Source organism: Argopecten irradians, chromosome 8, assembly GCF_041381155.1.
Source record: "Argopecten irradians isolate NY chromosome 8, Ai_NY, whole genome shotgun sequence".
In the NCBI taxonomy this organism is placed as follows: Eukaryota; Metazoa; Mollusca; class Bivalvia; order Pectinida; family Pectinidae; genus Argopecten; species Argopecten irradians.
This window is the reverse complement of record NC_091141.1, coordinates 26,364,661-26,382,542: the sequence shown is the minus strand read 5'-3', so window position 1 is coordinate 26,382,542 and position 17,882 is coordinate 26,364,661. Positions and strand designations below refer to the sequence as shown.

Below are 17,882 nucleotides of genomic sequence, written 5' to 3'. Positions count from 1 at the left end.
CAGAAGTTCTCACATATTAATACAACGATCAAGTTCTGCTTACGTTTCCCAGTTCTGACCATTGAAATAAAGAAAAGCTGAAAGCATTGAAAGCGAGGCTGCGTGGAAATGTAACCACGGACATAGTCAGCCGGGAGGACGTTTTAGCATTCGTATACTTTAAATTAATTTCTACGTACGCAGACAGATTTTGACGAGAAAGTTTATTTTTCTATTCCATAAGAAATTATACTGGATACATTCACACCATTTTTACCGACTTTAGCCATCCTTGCCCGACTGTTCACTTTAAGAAATACCATCATGCTATGGTTTCCATATTCTTTCCAATCAAAGAGCTAAGCTTCCGCGTAGCCTACTTACATTTTTGGGAAGCTTATACTTGTATCAACTAAGTTATGTTCAACTACACCTAAGAAGTGATATAATCACTAGTTTAAACAGGGTCTTAAAACGTGACGAGTTTTATCATGAAGAAACAACTGTATAGCGTACGTCAAAACAACCGACGTGTCCAAGAAAGATAATCAGTTGTATGGTGTGGAGTCATACATTGATAAAAAAAACATGGCAATAAACAAATCTGCACCTGAAAAATAAAGACGCTGCACGGTTCAGTGACAATAAATTGTGCCTTACCGACCACCTTTGTAAAAATACCACTTGTTAAATAAGACCAATTTTTACATGGTTCCATATGGTCCATTTCACCAAAATTAGCCCTGTATATAACGACTACCTAACGAGTAATATGGGGAAAAGCTACCTAAGCGACCATCTCTGTAAAAAGACCACCTGCTTAATAAGACCAATTTCAGTGTCTCCAATGGTCGATTTCACCACAATTTGACCTGTGTATAAAGGGCACCTGGCTGTAAAGACCATTTTACCTCTGTCCATTGGGTGGTCTTTAAAGACATGACGTTTGACTGTATACTGAAAGAAGATTTCTTGTATATTTTCTCTTTAATCAAGTTATGCAACAGTAAAGACAACAAAACTGTTTATTGATAGAATTTATTTTTTAAAAATCTTTTCCTCTATTCTAGACCACACATCAACTTTAAACTACATGCTAGTTTCAACTCTATTCATTTACTTAGAAAGCTTTCCTTATCTTAATTAAAGTTTGCTGACATTTGCTGACATATTGATGAAATTAGAAATGAAATTACATTGATTTTAAGGTCCATTACAATGAATATCATAAATAGTTCGTTTTTTATTTGACTACAAACTTTAGAAATTATCAAAATGATAATAAAGCAAATTACAATTAAATAATGTCGTTACGTTAACCACAACAGCAAAGATATTACTATACGAGTCTTTTATATTATGGCGATATGCAGGATAGGGATATTCTACCCGAGGGTCACAAAATGTAGTAAAACCCGAGGCTTGCCGAAGGTATTTCAACATTTTGTAATCCCGATGGTAGAATACCCCTTTCCTTCATGTCCACATAAGAAAGGATATTTGTTTCTCATACCTCGACATTTTTAATATAAAGTTTAGATATTCCGCAATTTAAAAAAATCTGCAGTACGAAGTTCAACGAAAACCGAGACAACAAATCAGTTTTCTTTATGTGAAAATTTCGTGAAATTTAGAAACAAATCTCACTGTTCGTCACCATTAAAGTCTGCTTTCTCAATTCTGAAAATGGCATTCAAATTTTACCGAGACAACAGCAACGTACAACGACTGTATTGCGGCAGTATTACACCCGTAGGTATGAGATAAAAACTATTATTCCTATGTTTCCATTGTATTGAACGATTTGCGACAAACGATAAACTTTATAAGACGAAAAAAGCATTCCTCTAAAGATGATTTTATCACATGTCATGTCAAAATAGCTTAATGGTTGCGTAATATCCAGCTCACAAAATGCTGATCATAATATTCAAAATATATATTATTTAGATGTGTCTAAAAATTCTAATAAAGCGGATGATGTTAAATTTCAAACGCACAACGTTTTGTAATATACATATATCATAATAAATTATCACGTTTTCATCAAAACATTAAAAGTTAGTAATAATTCTCACAAAATGTGATTGTTTAGCAAAATTGAATTCCCCATAAAAATGATCTTTTAATGTTTAGTTGTTGTTTAGCTAAACTGATTTACCTATAAACATGATCTATATACGTCTTAATTGCTAATAAAGCAAGTATTATGCGGGCGTTAATCCGTCATATACTGCAAGCCTGTTCCAGATCGATTATCAATCGATATTTAATTTATCCCAAATACATGAATAGTAACAACTTGCTGCGGCAAGTACTGTACACAAAATAGTATTTAATGACAAAATATTAAATATGAAACTAGTTATGCGAATAGTTTACCAGTACAATGTACAGGTAGATCAGTGGCATGATATGACCTAGATATCGTGACCTAGATATCGTTACTATCCATCAATGACAATAGCCACACAGATATAATATAGATATAAATATATGAATTACAAATAAATTGTTCAAATATAAGTATAACACATCCCAAACACACCTTTTTTCTCGCCACACTTACTCTTGAGGAAACTTGTGCGAATTCGAGCCAATTTGAAAAAAATTAATAATATACATGAAAATAATCCATATATTCAATGGTTATATCTCTTCATATTTTTTCTAAAGCATTATTTTCAGATATTAATAATAAAAAGAAATCTTGCAACGTTCACAATTCTGCTATATTGCGGATAAACAATTAATGGTAGAGAAAAGGGAGATAACTACAAGACATATTAGTAATCCAGTCACACCGGTAATCTGGGACAATTTGGGGAAGGTGACCCGGGCCATAGATTTTTTTCCGCTTTGCATATTAGTTTTAACTGCCAAAGCGGGTAGGTACCGATTGTGACGTCATCATTTTTTGAGGAAAACTGACGATACGCTCTCAAGCACATGACATCATAACCAATACCTGCCCACAAGTGCAGATAACCCTGTAATACACAAATACAGAATATTAGTATTATGGACATGGGATAGTGAATATTGCAGATATTTGTGAACATAATTTTGAATACCAGTCAGACATAAAATTCCATTCGAGTTGAGTGAGATTACAACGGATTTCTGTACCAAGTTTCCGTCAGGATTAATTCATTCACCACTGAAGATACGTTTTAACTTTCCAAATCCTGGACTAGTTCATTATGAATTTTCAGGTTTGATATTTCTTTTTGTCCTTGATCCTTGTGATTGTGTTACATTCCGGTACAACGCAGAACGAACGGAATGTGGACACATATTTTCCTGTCAGGTAGAACGTATATAAACAATAGAAAATGACATGTCCGGTGAAGCATGTCCACATTACAAACATAATGAAATACCACTTCGACTGTGTAAACACTGAAACAAATTGCTATTTGGGAAGTACACACAGATGACAATAAACCACTATACAATATATACGGCATGAGAACACGAAGTCATATAATGAATCTAACAAATGTATCAAATGTGATGTCAGCTACATTGAAGGTCGCAGTTCATCTATTACAGTGCAGAGTAAGATGAATGGTCAGATTTCTGCGATGTGAGTGGCTCCCATTCCTCGCACACGCTATCACGGTCATCGGTATGCAAGCGAGTGGCATAGTATCTAAGGAAGACTAGGTATCTTCCTAAACCAGTGAATGTGTGTGAAAGTCCAAATACCCAAACGTCAGTAGCTAAACAGCACAAAATAGTTAGGATCCTCTGTAAAATAAAAACAAAAGCATATTGCATATCATTAACGAATCGGGTTTTAAACATAATTATGACAGACAACTTATTTTCAGCACAAGTAATGATAATCTAGCCTTTGTAATTTAATGCATAGTCAGTTAAAATCTTTATCCAAGAGTAAATAGTAGATATTTTAACCTTGATAAAATTATTTATGACGCCCTCGGTTATATGGTTAACTTTATTAAAACACTTATAAAGCATATACTGTTGTGCATGATTACGGGTTTGGTGTTTTTATTAGTTTAACGTTCTATTAACAGCCATGGTCATCTACGGACGTGCTAGGTTTGTTGGCGGAGAAAAGCTGGAGTATCCGGAGAAAAACTACCGAAAAGCTGGTAACTGCCCACTTGGAATTCGAACTCGCGACCCAGAGGTTGAGGGCTTGTGGTAATATGTCGAGACATCTTAACCACTCGGCCACCGCGGCCCCATGTGAATGATTATACGGTTCTACAAAACACGCTCTCTTATATACATACCGTCAACAGTGGTAACTAATTATACAAAAAATATTTATAATAGAAAAACATTTCCTAAAATATAAATAACTGTTAAGTTTACTATATCTTAAAATTCATATGCAGCGGATTTGAAATTCATAGTAAAAGTCTAAAAATAGATATTTATATAACCGTACAAAAGGCTATCAAATTGTGAAGACTGAACACGAAAACCTGTTAGTTATTCCTCGCTTAATCTAAACGATCACAAAATCAACTTTACCGAGAGTAAAATACATGGTAAGTTTTTTTTCACACAAGATATAAAATTATGTGTCCATTAGGCACATTTCCAAGGATATTTCATCATATTTTGGAACGTCTTCCCTGGAGTACTAAGAAACATAATATCAACACACCGGCGAGTGCCTAGTGACGCCCTGATAAAAGTTGTATTACCATGGAGATTCTAGGTTAGATTGACACCCATTCTCTTCAAAGCTAACATCGCATTCACCGCTTTCTACAACAAAAAAGGGAATACATTGATAAGGATTGTGTGCTATCCTAGGTACGTTGATTGGAGACATAACACGTGGGACTTTATTCTACATCAACCATGTGTTTAAATCAGGAAAGCAAGTATAAGATGGTATCATATAGAATTCGTAATTAAAGAAATCGCGACATGCGTTCAAATAATTAAAGATTTATTACTTTTCATGGCTTGAATTTTCGCAATCTCGTTCATGTTCTACGAAATCACGAAAAAAATATCTCCACGAAAATTACCGGCTTTATGGTAATTATATACGCATGTGTTTTGGAGTGTTTTTTTTAATATTTTCTTTGTTTTGTCTAATTTTCAGCTATATATTCCCATTGCTAATATAAATTGATAAATCAATTTTCTTGTTGAAGCACGCGTAAAACACGATTCAAAAAGCAGAAATGCATCGAATAACATCTTTAATATTTATCTTGGCTAACAATTCAATGATACATATGAAAATATTGACTGAGATATTCGAATGCTGAACTGAAAAAATTACTGAAGTCATTAGTGAACCAACTTTAAATATTCCAAAGGAAAATCTTATCCACCTTGATATTAATTTGATATTCATTCAAAAATAGGTTTCCCTACTATACATCAAACGTCAAAATGTTCAAAATGCAAATTGCTTTCGTTTCTAATGTTTGAAGCTAACTCAAGTCTTCAGTTAGATTGAATGAAACTCGAAAATCAGTATCTATAAGTTAGGCGTTAATAAACACGTTATAATAATCATGCCAAGTGGAAGATTTGTATCAGAAAAGAGAAAAGACAGTAAGAACAGTTCAAGAAATGTGGAGAGTTGGTCATAGACACCATTACATTTTTTAACAATTGGTTTCTGTAAATAATTTTACGTTAATGAAATTGAGATTCAATTAAGTATTACGCCGTAAATCTAACATAATTTCTAAACCAGAATTACTTCTGCTATTTTTCTAAAATAAAAATAGATTGAATTCTATTTATTTCTAAAACTGAAATTATTACTACGTATCTCTAAAAACAATATAACCAAATCTAACACATGCAAGAGAAAAATACTTTCTAATTACTTAGGTTTTGCTTTTGTAAATTTTTCAAGATTCAAATTTTATTTGTTCCTTTAAAACTTTAGTAGAGTTGACTTTCATTATACTAATTTACAATATTCAAGACATAATATGTTTATTAATTAACATTACCGAAGTTGCACTATAAAATGTTACAGTACTAACTCATATATCACATATTATGAGCAAACTGTAATTTGAGATTTTTTTTCTACAATTCAAACAGTTTACTTTCATTATAATTATTCAATATATAATCTGTTTATTAATTCAAAACATTACCGAAGTTGCACTATAAAATGTCTTAGCACTAACTTTAAGAAATACACATCTTATGGGCAAACTATTATTTGAGGTTTTTTTTTTTCTGACACTTCAAATCAAATCAACGTTTATTTATTGGCTTGTTATGAAAAAGGTAATTCTCCTAAGATACTTAATGTTGGTAAACGCGTCAGGTAAACTTATATAAAATCTTACAATAATGACCGATGTACAGTAATCTGTATTACCATGTAATGGTTGAGATGGTATTACCAGTATAGTATGTTATAGATCAGGAGGGGGGAAATCGTATACATACACCACACGGTTATTATATATCAGTGTATAAGTTTAAAATGATATATCTGTAGGCTGAATATGAGGACACATTAATCAAGGGAAATATCATATGTAAACAATCAATTTGGAATGGTTTGTGTTTGGTGATTATGCCAGGGGAGGTAACTGATGGCACCATGTCTTACCTTCGATCAACTAATGCTACAAATATACATGTTTAATTCTAAAAGAAAACACGAGAAATAGCAACTACTAAACACGGCACAGACCGTGATTTACGCTCACCTGTGTTACAATTTGGCTGGAAAGAATTAAAACCAATCTAAATGGCGAGAACATCTTAGTAACGATATAAATGTATTTGGCGAATGTTGTCATATGCTATGATTGGTTAAACCTACTCTTCAATTCAAAGCTTTGACGTCAATTGAGCTCCCTAAACGAAGTGAAGGACTTATTGGTTTTGCTTTAATTCATTGTGATATGTTATCAGATTGCTAATGATATTGCTTTGTAACAAGACGCTCGTTAGTAACCTTTTTATCATGATAAATTAGTAACGCAACTTTCCTCGATTGTTATTACGCTACAACAGTAGTATCAAATATTGATACTTGGTAGTTTTTGAAAATAACGTTACTGATAATAATATATCGATATAAACACGCAACGATAATTTGAGAGGTCGGGGTCAACCTTGTGCAGTGTTTTATTATGATAAACAATATTTAAGAATATTCATAAACATGTTAATATGTTGCCTAAGTGTTAGATTATGTCATGTTTATATATATATCAAAAATCCAACTTTAAAAAGCACAAAATCTAATATTTGTGTTTGATAAAACTTTCATAGTTGGTTGCCATGTATCAAACTTGAAAAACATTTGACCGATTTTAGAATTGACTTTAGCTGTGGCCTTCAACCCCTTCAAACAACAAATAAGTAAACAAAAGGAATAGCTATTATTTTGATCTTCACTAAATACTATATGTTTTGTCAGTGAATATTTATCAGATTTGGACAGGTTTTTTTATATAACGATAACAGTTATTGTTAACTATCTAGATCAAAGTAGACATGACCTTACAATGGATACAGAACGATGGGGATTTCGTTTGATGTGTAACTAATATCTAATTTAATCATCAGAAATCCCTTGTGATTGAAATAGGTATAATTTTAATTATAATGCTTCACCGAATGCCCCTTCCCCCAATTGCTTTAAAACTTAAAGCAATGTAAGATGGAAGTGTATAACACAGTAGCGTGACAATCGTGAATGATTTCCAATAACATACAGTATGAAAACTTCTCTGGATGAACAAAAGGCACATGTTGTCTAGATCATCAAGTCATAAACCCTTCGAAATAAGCAAGCAGGAAGTACAATCATAATGAGGTAAAAACGGTAAAAAGCTAGTATATTCATCATCCATAATCCGAAATAAAAGGCCAAAATAAATTTAAAGTAAAATTAAAAATCAATTCTATGGAATATATATTCAGCCACTATAAGGCCTTCTTTCAGTCAAAAATCTTAAGTATAATGATATCTGGATAACCGAAATAAGCAAAAGGTTTAGGTGCAATTTTTTCGGTATGATCGAGTCATGTACATTTCGAAATAAGTAAAGAGTACAATGCTCCCACAGATTTTGAGAAAAAATAATAATTTTCTTTAATGCTCTTTGTATGATCGATATAAGCAAAACTCACAATGATCGCTGGATAATCGAAATAATCACCAGATATAAGTGTTATGTTCCCGATATGATTAAGTCATTTTTGAGAAATAAGTTAAAGGTGTATACTGTTCTCTGGATAAACGATTCAGACTTTGAGAAATAAGCATAAGGTACAATGTTCTCCGAATATGCAACAATTTCTCAAAATGACAGAACTATAGGCTTTATGAAATAAGCAAAAGGTACAATGTTTTCCGAATAATTGTACGACTCTGTGAAATGAGTAAATGGATCATCTTCTCGGGATGATAGAACTTTATATTTTATGAAATAAGCAAAAGAAAATGTTCGAATACCAGTACGACTCTGCGAAATAAGCAATGAAACAATTTCTCGGGATAATAGAACTATAGACTTTATGAAACAAGCAAAAAGTACAAGGTTCTCCGAATAATGGAACAACTTCTCGGGATGATAGAACTATAGGCTTTATGAAATAAGCAAAATACCATGTTCTCCAGGTGATCAAATCTTTACGAATTAACAGGTGGCATGGGTATAGTCGTGATATTTTCCAATGAAATAGTCCTTACCTGCCACTTCCGTCGGAACACAAACTTTCTCAAACGTTTTTTCGACAGAGATCTTTCAACAGTGGCTTCTCGTTTTACTGATCGCTGAAATGATGAATATTCAGGTTATAGTCACATGTTCGTCTATCCCTTTGATAGTGCAAGGGTAATTCTAACAGCAAATTAAGATAATATAAATTCATCTTTGCATATCTTTTTTTATTTTTTATCTTATATCATCACACTGTACAAATATGACAATGGTCGATAAACACTTTGACCAATCTTCATCATACTTGACTAAGAAAACAATAAAGTTGCGACTAATCCCAAGAAATAAATCCAATTAAAAATAACCTTGAAGATATGACTTTAAGACTAATTAATATTTATCTTGAAGAAAACGTTAACATTTTTTCTTAAGACTTACCCGAAGCCATCGATGTTCCATACATTCCTTAGAAGACATACGTTTTCTGTTGGATCAAACAAAAATCCTTTATTACATTATGCTCGTGGTATATTGTTATAATATTATATTATTTTCTTATGTGCATTTTACATTATTTGGACTTTGTTTTATCATTGTGTGTTCTCGGTTAAGCGAGTATGTTAAGAGGTCTGTAAGAGTAAGCCAAATAAAATATGCATTGAACCACGTGATCAAGTATTGGCCTGGTCAAATGTCAGACAAATCATGCCAATAATGAAGTGAATATTATTCGACATTTATTTGATAATTTGATATATAATAATACAAGTACTCACTTTGGGTCCTTAACTAGAAGATGAGTGATGAAGTCTTTGGCGTCCATGGAGATACTTTCGAACTCTTCAGCCGTGAAGTCCCATTTAGCATACGTTACATTGACAAGCGTTTCCGCTTCCGCTTCCCCCATGAAAGGTGATAGACCGGACAGTCTACAACAGGAGCAACATAATATTTACTAACAAAATTCAGAATTTATCCTTCGATTCCGGTAACATACAAAACTATAATCGTTAAATAACATCGCACAGCTTTTACACCAAAATTTAATTTACAGCCTGACGACAGCTAAAAAAGAATGTGTCCGCTTTACTGGAGAATATGTGTTCTACATATATGTGTAGAACAATACATGAGGCTAATGAATATGTATAACAAAACATGAAGCTAATGAATATTTATAACAAAGCATGAGGCTAATGAATATGTATTACCAAACATGAAGCTAATGAATATGTATTACCAAACATGAAGCTAATGAATATGTGTACAGCAGGTGTGCGTTATCAGTTAGTGCGTTATCACTGCTGTAACGACCGGAACTGTCAGGGTAAGCTGTACTTACATCACGTGCATTGGCACGCGCTTCCCGTTACATATAAATATTTCTGGTCTATAGTAATATTTTATTTCAACGAATACATTGCCAAACGTGTTCATAGAAAATGTCAGATTGTGCGAAGTGTTGATACAATCGAGAACAGCAATACAACTTTCAACTCATCTAACATGAATACCCAACAACTAAATTTTACCTTTAAATCTATTTTATATCAATTCTATTTCTGTAAATTTATAAATTTCTTTGGGTGATTGTATTGGAAAGTATTTGTTTATATATGTAATAAGCATATATATATCATCTCTTGAAATGCATATTTTATTATTATAGTTGTCTTGTTTGGTTTGCGATTCTTTCGAATGTCTTCATGTAAATTCAGAAGAAAACAGTTCTAATGAATATTACTTACAACACATAACATATAACCCCAACACTCCACATGTCTGTTGCCGGGGACACGGGGTCATAGTTCACCACCTCTGGAGCCATGAATTCCGGGGTCCCAAACAGAATCCGCAGCTCATCTTTCGGAGTGAAAGCTCGAGCTAGACCAAAGTCTATTATCTTTATTCGGTTGCCCTCTCGTGTTAGACATAGAATATTTTCCGGCTGCAATGCAACATAATAAACATGCATAAATAATATACGTAGTGAAACCAATCTTAGACTGGTCGGTAATAATACTGAAACTTCCTTGACATTAAGCCCTAGATGTTTTGTAAATAGAAGAATGTGGGCTCTCACATTCATTTGAAATCGTCATAAAACCTGACCAAATATACAACGATGATCAATCCAGTAAAACTAGCTGACAATATCAGATTTGATATACTTTGTATCAATATATTGAATATTTTATGACATTTTATGGTATTCTATGAAAAAGAAATATCATACAATTTATAGCGCAGCATATTAAGCTCTAATTCGTAAATCGAAGACCCTGCTTAATTAATTAACGGTATGTTGTTAGTCACGATTGAAGTTTTATGCTATACAGTCAAACATGTCTTAGCGACCACCTCTGTATAAAGACCACCTGCTTATGAAGACCACTTAGTTAGGAACCATTCATAACACAATATCACTTGTGCTTAAAGACCATTTTTTTTGCTACAGAGACATCTTGTTCTTTTGTCATTATAGACAGGTTTGACAGTAAGTTTAACTCGATATATATTTCGAGTTATACGTGCAATCACGGTTCCATCGACATCGAGTTAACAAGTTTTGGCTACATGACTTTTTCATTCAACACATTCTGGAATAGTTTATCATCAAACGCTCAATTACATTCCATTTAATTGCATGGCAAGACATTATAGGGGTTGCCATAAACAAAACGTTTTGGTGATTGAGGGTATTATTAGGTTACCTAGCTCCTGTCGGTCAGGTTAGCCTATCGTTTCACCCCCGCGTATACTCGATATAACTGACAGACGTTATACGTACCATATGTACAGAGATTTACATAGCAACGCTGATAACGAATCTGGAGGGGAGAGAATGGCTTATTGGATTCAACGTGGTTCTTGTGAAAATAGGGAGGTTAAAACATGCATTTAAAACAAATACATGTGTTTTGCATAAACTTACATTATTTATCTTACGTCACTATTTCTTTTATCTCCGTATTTATGTACAAATTGCACACATGACCTTGACTAATATTGCTCAAGGTCATTGCACGAGCAGGGAAACCTGACTCCGTCACGGACATAAAAGCCTCGGGCGGTTGTACTCGGGATGTACAAGACTATATTTTACACGCGTGAAATAGGTGTTATCTTTTCGCCTTCTCACAGCCAGGAGTGTGTGGTTTACAAACGTGTGGTTTGGGTATTCTCGTTAGCCTACCAGTAATACAAACACCACGAAAACAAGGATTTGGCTAGCTTTTAAGGCGGATTTATCAGCAATAGAAACAGATAAATCACCTCTCTAGAATTTTATAGTTGATGTTAAGTACATAAAAAATATATGTAGTAAATTGGTAAGGATGGAAGTGTGCACATCCCTAATGTAAAGAAGGTATCTAACGCTGTATTAAGAGGAAAGATAGGAGCCCCATCGACCAATATTTCTAGCGAGGTTTTCTTTACACTTGTTGACTAACATATAGCAACTTCTGACGCATTCATAATAAATCAATCGACGAAATATTCATATCTTGAGTAAACAGCACCTACCTTCATGTCTAAGTGAAGGACGTTCCGCGCGTGCATAAATTCTACGCCTTCACATATTTGTCTCATAAACATAACACAAGCTTTTTCAGTCAATATGAAATCGTCGTTTATAACCCGTTCGAAGAGTTCTCCACCTGATATTCTGAAATTAAAGGAAATAAATTGAAAATTAGAGAATTTACCTGATATTCTGAAATTTAAGGAAATAAAGGAAAAAAGAAGAAATTCATCTGATATTCTGAAATTAATGAATTTAATAAAAATTAAACAAATTTTCATGATATTCCGAAAGTACATGTAAAGAAAATACATGTAAAGCAAAAATAAGAAATCAGTCTGAAATAAAATGAAATAAAGGAAAAAACAACATTATTAACATAATATTCCTTAAAGAAGAAGAAAATCAAATAGAATAATCCACATGAACTTAAGAAATTAAAAGAAATTAAGAAAAAATAAGATGATTCACATGATATTCTGATTCTGAAATCAAACCCGAAAACATGAACAAGAAAGGAAAATTAGAAAGAAAAAAAACATAATGCATATTTGTTCGGTCGATATTCTGACCTAAACGGGATAATAATTATCTGTCTTAATGCTATCCATGATAAATCAAAGGTCCTAGGAAGTACTGCCATACAACTGTCGTGGATCATACATGTAACCCAAGAATGTGGCTTCGCTTCCAGACAGATAATATGCTTCTGGCAGCAATGTCAACCAACTATAATGCCATTATAAATGCGAGAAAATGCGTTTGTAGAAAAAATAATAATATCGAATAATTTCACAAAGAAACACAAGTTACATGCGTTTTGTCCTGTATGAGCACGCCAATAAAGCTAAAGTATAAATATATTGGAAGATTAAAATCAAACCTTACTTAAAAAAAGATGCTCCACCGCCGACAGAGCAGAAATGATACCCATCATTTTAACAATAATTAGGGTTTGATATATCTATATATTTAATTTATTCGTATATAAATGTCTATTTAACACAAAATAATCTAAAATACTTTATTTTGCTGTCGGTGCATGCGCAATCATTACTGCATTCCATATAGGATATGGTGCCACGGGATTTTTTTCAGGATGCAATTTATTATTTCTTATAGTTTTATCTTGAAGTAAAATTAGAAGCTCAAACTTTCCAGTGGTGGTTATAGTGTAAAGTAAGTAACTTTTGTAACATAAGAAAAACACTAAATCGTCTGCTCCTGTTTTTTATAGAGAAACAATACTTCAGCGATGGAGCATCTTTAATGTTTGATAAATTGAACTGTTTTAGAATATTACACTATATTTCGTCTAAGACGTATATGACATCAACGCTATTGTTTTTTGTTGTAGTTTTTTTTTCTTAATATAAATTTTTTAGAAATAATTTTTCTAATCGCCTCCTCTAAACATTTTTGGCATTCAGACATAAAGTCGGGATTGTACTAACACATTCTCAACATAACATTCCACCATGCCGAAAAAGGCGATCATTTCCACTCAAAATTCAATGGGGCATTTTGGCTGATCACGAGATGAACACCTATTTTACTATTCAACATTTTTACTTCGCATATTTTATCAGTTCAACGAGATAAATGTTAGATTTATTACATAATATATGTATTGGGAAAAATGGCAGTCAACTGAACGAGAAGAATATCTAATTCGTTATTCAGCATATCAAGTCGACACACTTTTGTGGTTTAACAAAGATTCCATTCATCGCTCAATTCAGTTCATGAAAATTTTAACAGGAAAATTAAATGGATTTTTTACATTCATGAATCTGTATATTAAGTGAACATTTTGCCAGTACAACGGCATGCCTATCTTATTTAATAATTTAATACTGATGCTCTATTAGTAGATTAATACATTTGTCATGATAACAATATTTATATCCAAGTTACATATTTTTCATTTTGAAACTACCTAAATATATAGCGAGATATTTAACGAATAAGTATAACAATATTGCGAAACATCTACACGACGCAATGTAAGGCACAAAAGAAACCTTATTAAGATGACTATACAATAGACAATACAACATAAATATAATAATTATTTATGCTTCTTCGTACATATAAACAAAAACACGACTATTCATAACAGCAAAAATATTTAGGCCAAAGAGAACAATACTAAAGATGCTTTAGATGTGATAGTTAGAACTGATATTCTGTACTTTTCAAATAACATACCACACAAACATATAGTCGACATTGTCTGTCCGTGAATCACACGGCTTTACCAACTTCCACTTTGTAAACCTTGCCAGGTTCTTCGGGCGATCAGAACACAAGCATATGGAGCCATTACTACTATATGATACCATTGCTATAATGGTACATTGTGAGTTATGGTGAGTAATGATATCCCAACTAAAACAGTGTGATATCACTACTATATAACAGTATGATATAAAAACTACAAACAGTATGATACAACATATTCTTAATATTTTGCGTATCAAAATTTCACGACGAAGGCAATGGTCGGGGAAGTCAAGAAAATAGAACAAGAGGCGCAGGAGCCTTAAGGGATATCTGACAACCTTGGGAACTGTCGAAGGAACATTTCAGACAAGTTTCAACCAAATCGCACTGGTAAAACTTGAGAAGAAATTCAAAGTAGATTTTCAAGATGGCGTATATGGCGGCCTTCTTGGATTTTGGATCGACCCGAAAAATAACAATACTTGGTTGGGACCATGTCAGGATCATTTCAGACAAGTTTCAGCAAACTCGCATTGGTAGAACTTGAGAAGAAGTTCAAAATTTGAAGAGTTTACGCACGGCACACGGCGCTCGACGACAGACGAAACCTGATGGCTATAGATCACCATGACTAAATAAAATAAGAACATTGGTTGAAATAATTTATAACAACTTACAATTCGGTCACGAGGCAGAATTTGTTTTTGTTCTCGAATGCGTCATACAGTTGTAATAGTCTTGGATGTTGTAAGGACTTCATTATATCGAATTCGTTCATCACATCCTTCCGCTCTTGTGGACCCTCTATCTCAATGAATTTTGCTGCTAGATTTCGTCCCGTTCGTTTTTCTCGACATTTCTTCACTTCGCCAAATTTGCCCCTAAACCAAAGACAAATTATGGTATTAGTTCGGTTCGATGATGCAGATTTCTGTGATCCTAACGAAATGAAACCTAACATTTCTGTTATAAGATTCTATTGAAAAATCATATAGTGCAAATCATTTAAGCATTGGTTGCCATATTTTGACATACATTGGTGTGTAACATGCATTGGATGTTCTAGCATATTCAGTGGCGCACCATGATAGATATTTGTCATATTTATTTGAAACGTTTACACAAAGTTAAACTCTGTTGTAATAGAATGCTAATTCTAATAATGCAGTTGTGACCCCATCCTCGATACTCCAGGGGTTCCGATCACTTACGATCTCTACACCCCTGGACTATCTCGTGATAAAACTGGAGGCAACAGAACAGAACAGGTAATGTAGTCCTTTGATGTACATCAAAAGAGCCGTATAACGGTACACTGTGGTTGACTGTGTGGCTTTGATGTTAAGCGTCGCTCTCTCTGTAGTCTTCAATGGAAAACTTTGCTAGCCTGTGATTGGTCAGATGTTTTCCGCTGAGTTACCTTCAATTTCACTATGAGATAGTCTAGGGGTGTAAAGATCGTAAGTGATCGGAACCCCTGGAATATCGAGGATGTTGTGACCCAGTGTCTTGTACAAACATAGGCTGAACATGGCCTGGCAAACAGAACATTTCTTCTTGAACAAAACAGGGAAAGTAAAACCATCATTAATGCATATTACTTTATATTGTTCATGGTATAGGGGGCAATGACAATGAAATATCTAAAGTCTGCTGTCCGGACTCTTAATTATCATAGCTTGATGATGTCAACTTTTCAACAACGATCACTTTTCATTCTCAATAACACCCAACCCTTTCTTCATAATGTACTTTTAACTTTCACTTTTTTATGAAACCATTTAGTTTAATGGCAAGATACGATATACGGTGTTTTATTTCTCAGGATTTCAAAGAATATTTTTTATTTCATGTATATTTCATCTATATGTTTCCTTGTTCACAACCATCCGAGATAAATTATACACGTATCAATTCGAGTTATCAGTACGAAAATCTTAATTGATAACCTGTTTTCAATTAGCAGAACAGGTTCAATCGAAACGATGAATCTATTTCCCTTTCGATTTTACATTGTACAAGACCTGTTGTATGTACGTGGCCTCACTAGCTTAATGATATACAGGTTAGTATGATATTATGTGAACACATTAACTGTAGAATTTGATGGCCGCTTATAATAATATTCCAAGGAGATAAATTTTGTGGTTGATTGATTTCTGACATTTTTTTTCTAACACAGAGACTCTTTGTGGATGTTATGCAACTCTCGGTATATGGAATAAACATTACAACCATTTAATAATATTCAATTAACGCATTTTGGTTGGTTTACACAAATCATTTAAACTTAAAATTGAGTTTTAATGTGATAGAAATCTAGGTTAAACGAGATCGCTCCATAAAAACTGAAAATACTTTTTTTTCAAATGTAAGGTTATAAGGTTTTTACCTGTAGTATAAATGTATCAGAACTTACCTTCCCAATAACAGGTCTGTGATGTCGTAATCTTGAGTCACCCAGCGCGAGGTCTTCACGTGAACATCACGTTTTTCAAACGGGGACTCATCCACTGAAGCAGAGTAAAAACATTTTATGAATATTGGCAAAATCTAGAGTACCGTCATTGTTTAAACTTCATTTCAAACTGCCATAAAAAAACATTCCCTTTCACTGCTGACACAAAAACATAATATGACATCAAACTGCATAACATTTTTAATTTCCTTTTGACTGTTGAGCTATCGAGAAAAGAAATCCTTCTCGAGAGCGATTTTTCATCGAGCCACCTAGCACCATATAATCAGAAATATTAGATATTTTTAATATAATACATAGTACGACTGTCTAAAAAAATCTCTCAGAGCGAGTTTATCATTGAGCTACCCTACATTATGTATTACAAGGACTAGATGACAAGGACGCCTCTCCAGTCATCAAACCACATAGCATCACCTCGTTCGTCTGTCGATGTACATTTGTAAATCATAGTTTGTAACTAAACTCACATCAGTATAATGTTTTAATCAATGTATTATTTTATAAACAATACCTGAAAACAAGTGTTAAGTAAATGACACCCAATAATTATGTTAATTGATATAGAAATCCATGTTTATATAAATAATCCATTATTTTTTCTTAGTAAATTATCCTTTCAAAGTAAAATTGCTGAATGAATTTGCGACCCACATTTTGGTCCTATTCTTACTGCAAATTTTTCTGAATATTTCTTAATTATGCATAATGAAGAGATAATCAACATCATTTCAAGTAAGATTGGAACCAATATGCTGGTCACGAATTCACGTAACAATTTTGCGTTGAAAGGAAAATTTACTTTGAAAAAGTAATGTGTTTAATATTTTTGATGTAAATAATACTTAAATCCATATGCAAAAATCAATTGTACGAATTCCTATATTTTGCTATTCCTATTTATCACTGCATTGTGTCAGTATTATGCACGAATCCCCAAATAATGTACAATTCCTTGTGTTTATAGGTAAAGGTCAGAGACCTACAGAATGAAGGGGCGGCGGTTCGGATGGCATCG

General features: G+C 33.1%; 1 protein-coding gene across 5 annotated transcripts in view; it reads right to left on the bottom strand.

Moving 5' to 3' along the window:
• Positions 1-1,001: 1,001 nt before the first annotated feature.
• LOC138329994 (myosin light chain kinase, smooth muscle-like) overlaps positions 1,002-17,882 on the bottom strand; it is a 38,344-nt gene continuing 21,463 nt past the window's right edge. For 2 of the 5 annotated variants that reach the window (XM_069277316.1, XM_069277315.1), the window contains exons 3-10: positions 16,805-16,898; positions 15,063-15,266; positions 12,162-12,303; positions 10,382-10,581; positions 9,410-9,562; positions 9,072-9,117; positions 8,663-8,746; positions 1,002-3,732 (exon numbers count right to left, since the gene is read on the bottom strand). In XM_069277316.1, the coding sequence (XP_069133417.1) occupies positions 3,529-3,732; positions 8,663-8,746; positions 9,072-9,117; positions 9,410-9,562; positions 10,382-10,581; positions 12,162-12,303; positions 15,063-15,266; positions 16,805-16,898 (1,127 nt within the window). In that variant the 3' untranslated portion in view covers positions 1,002-3,528. The other 3 variants (XM_069277319.1, XM_069277320.1, XM_069277317.1) reach the window with 3 other exon arrangements.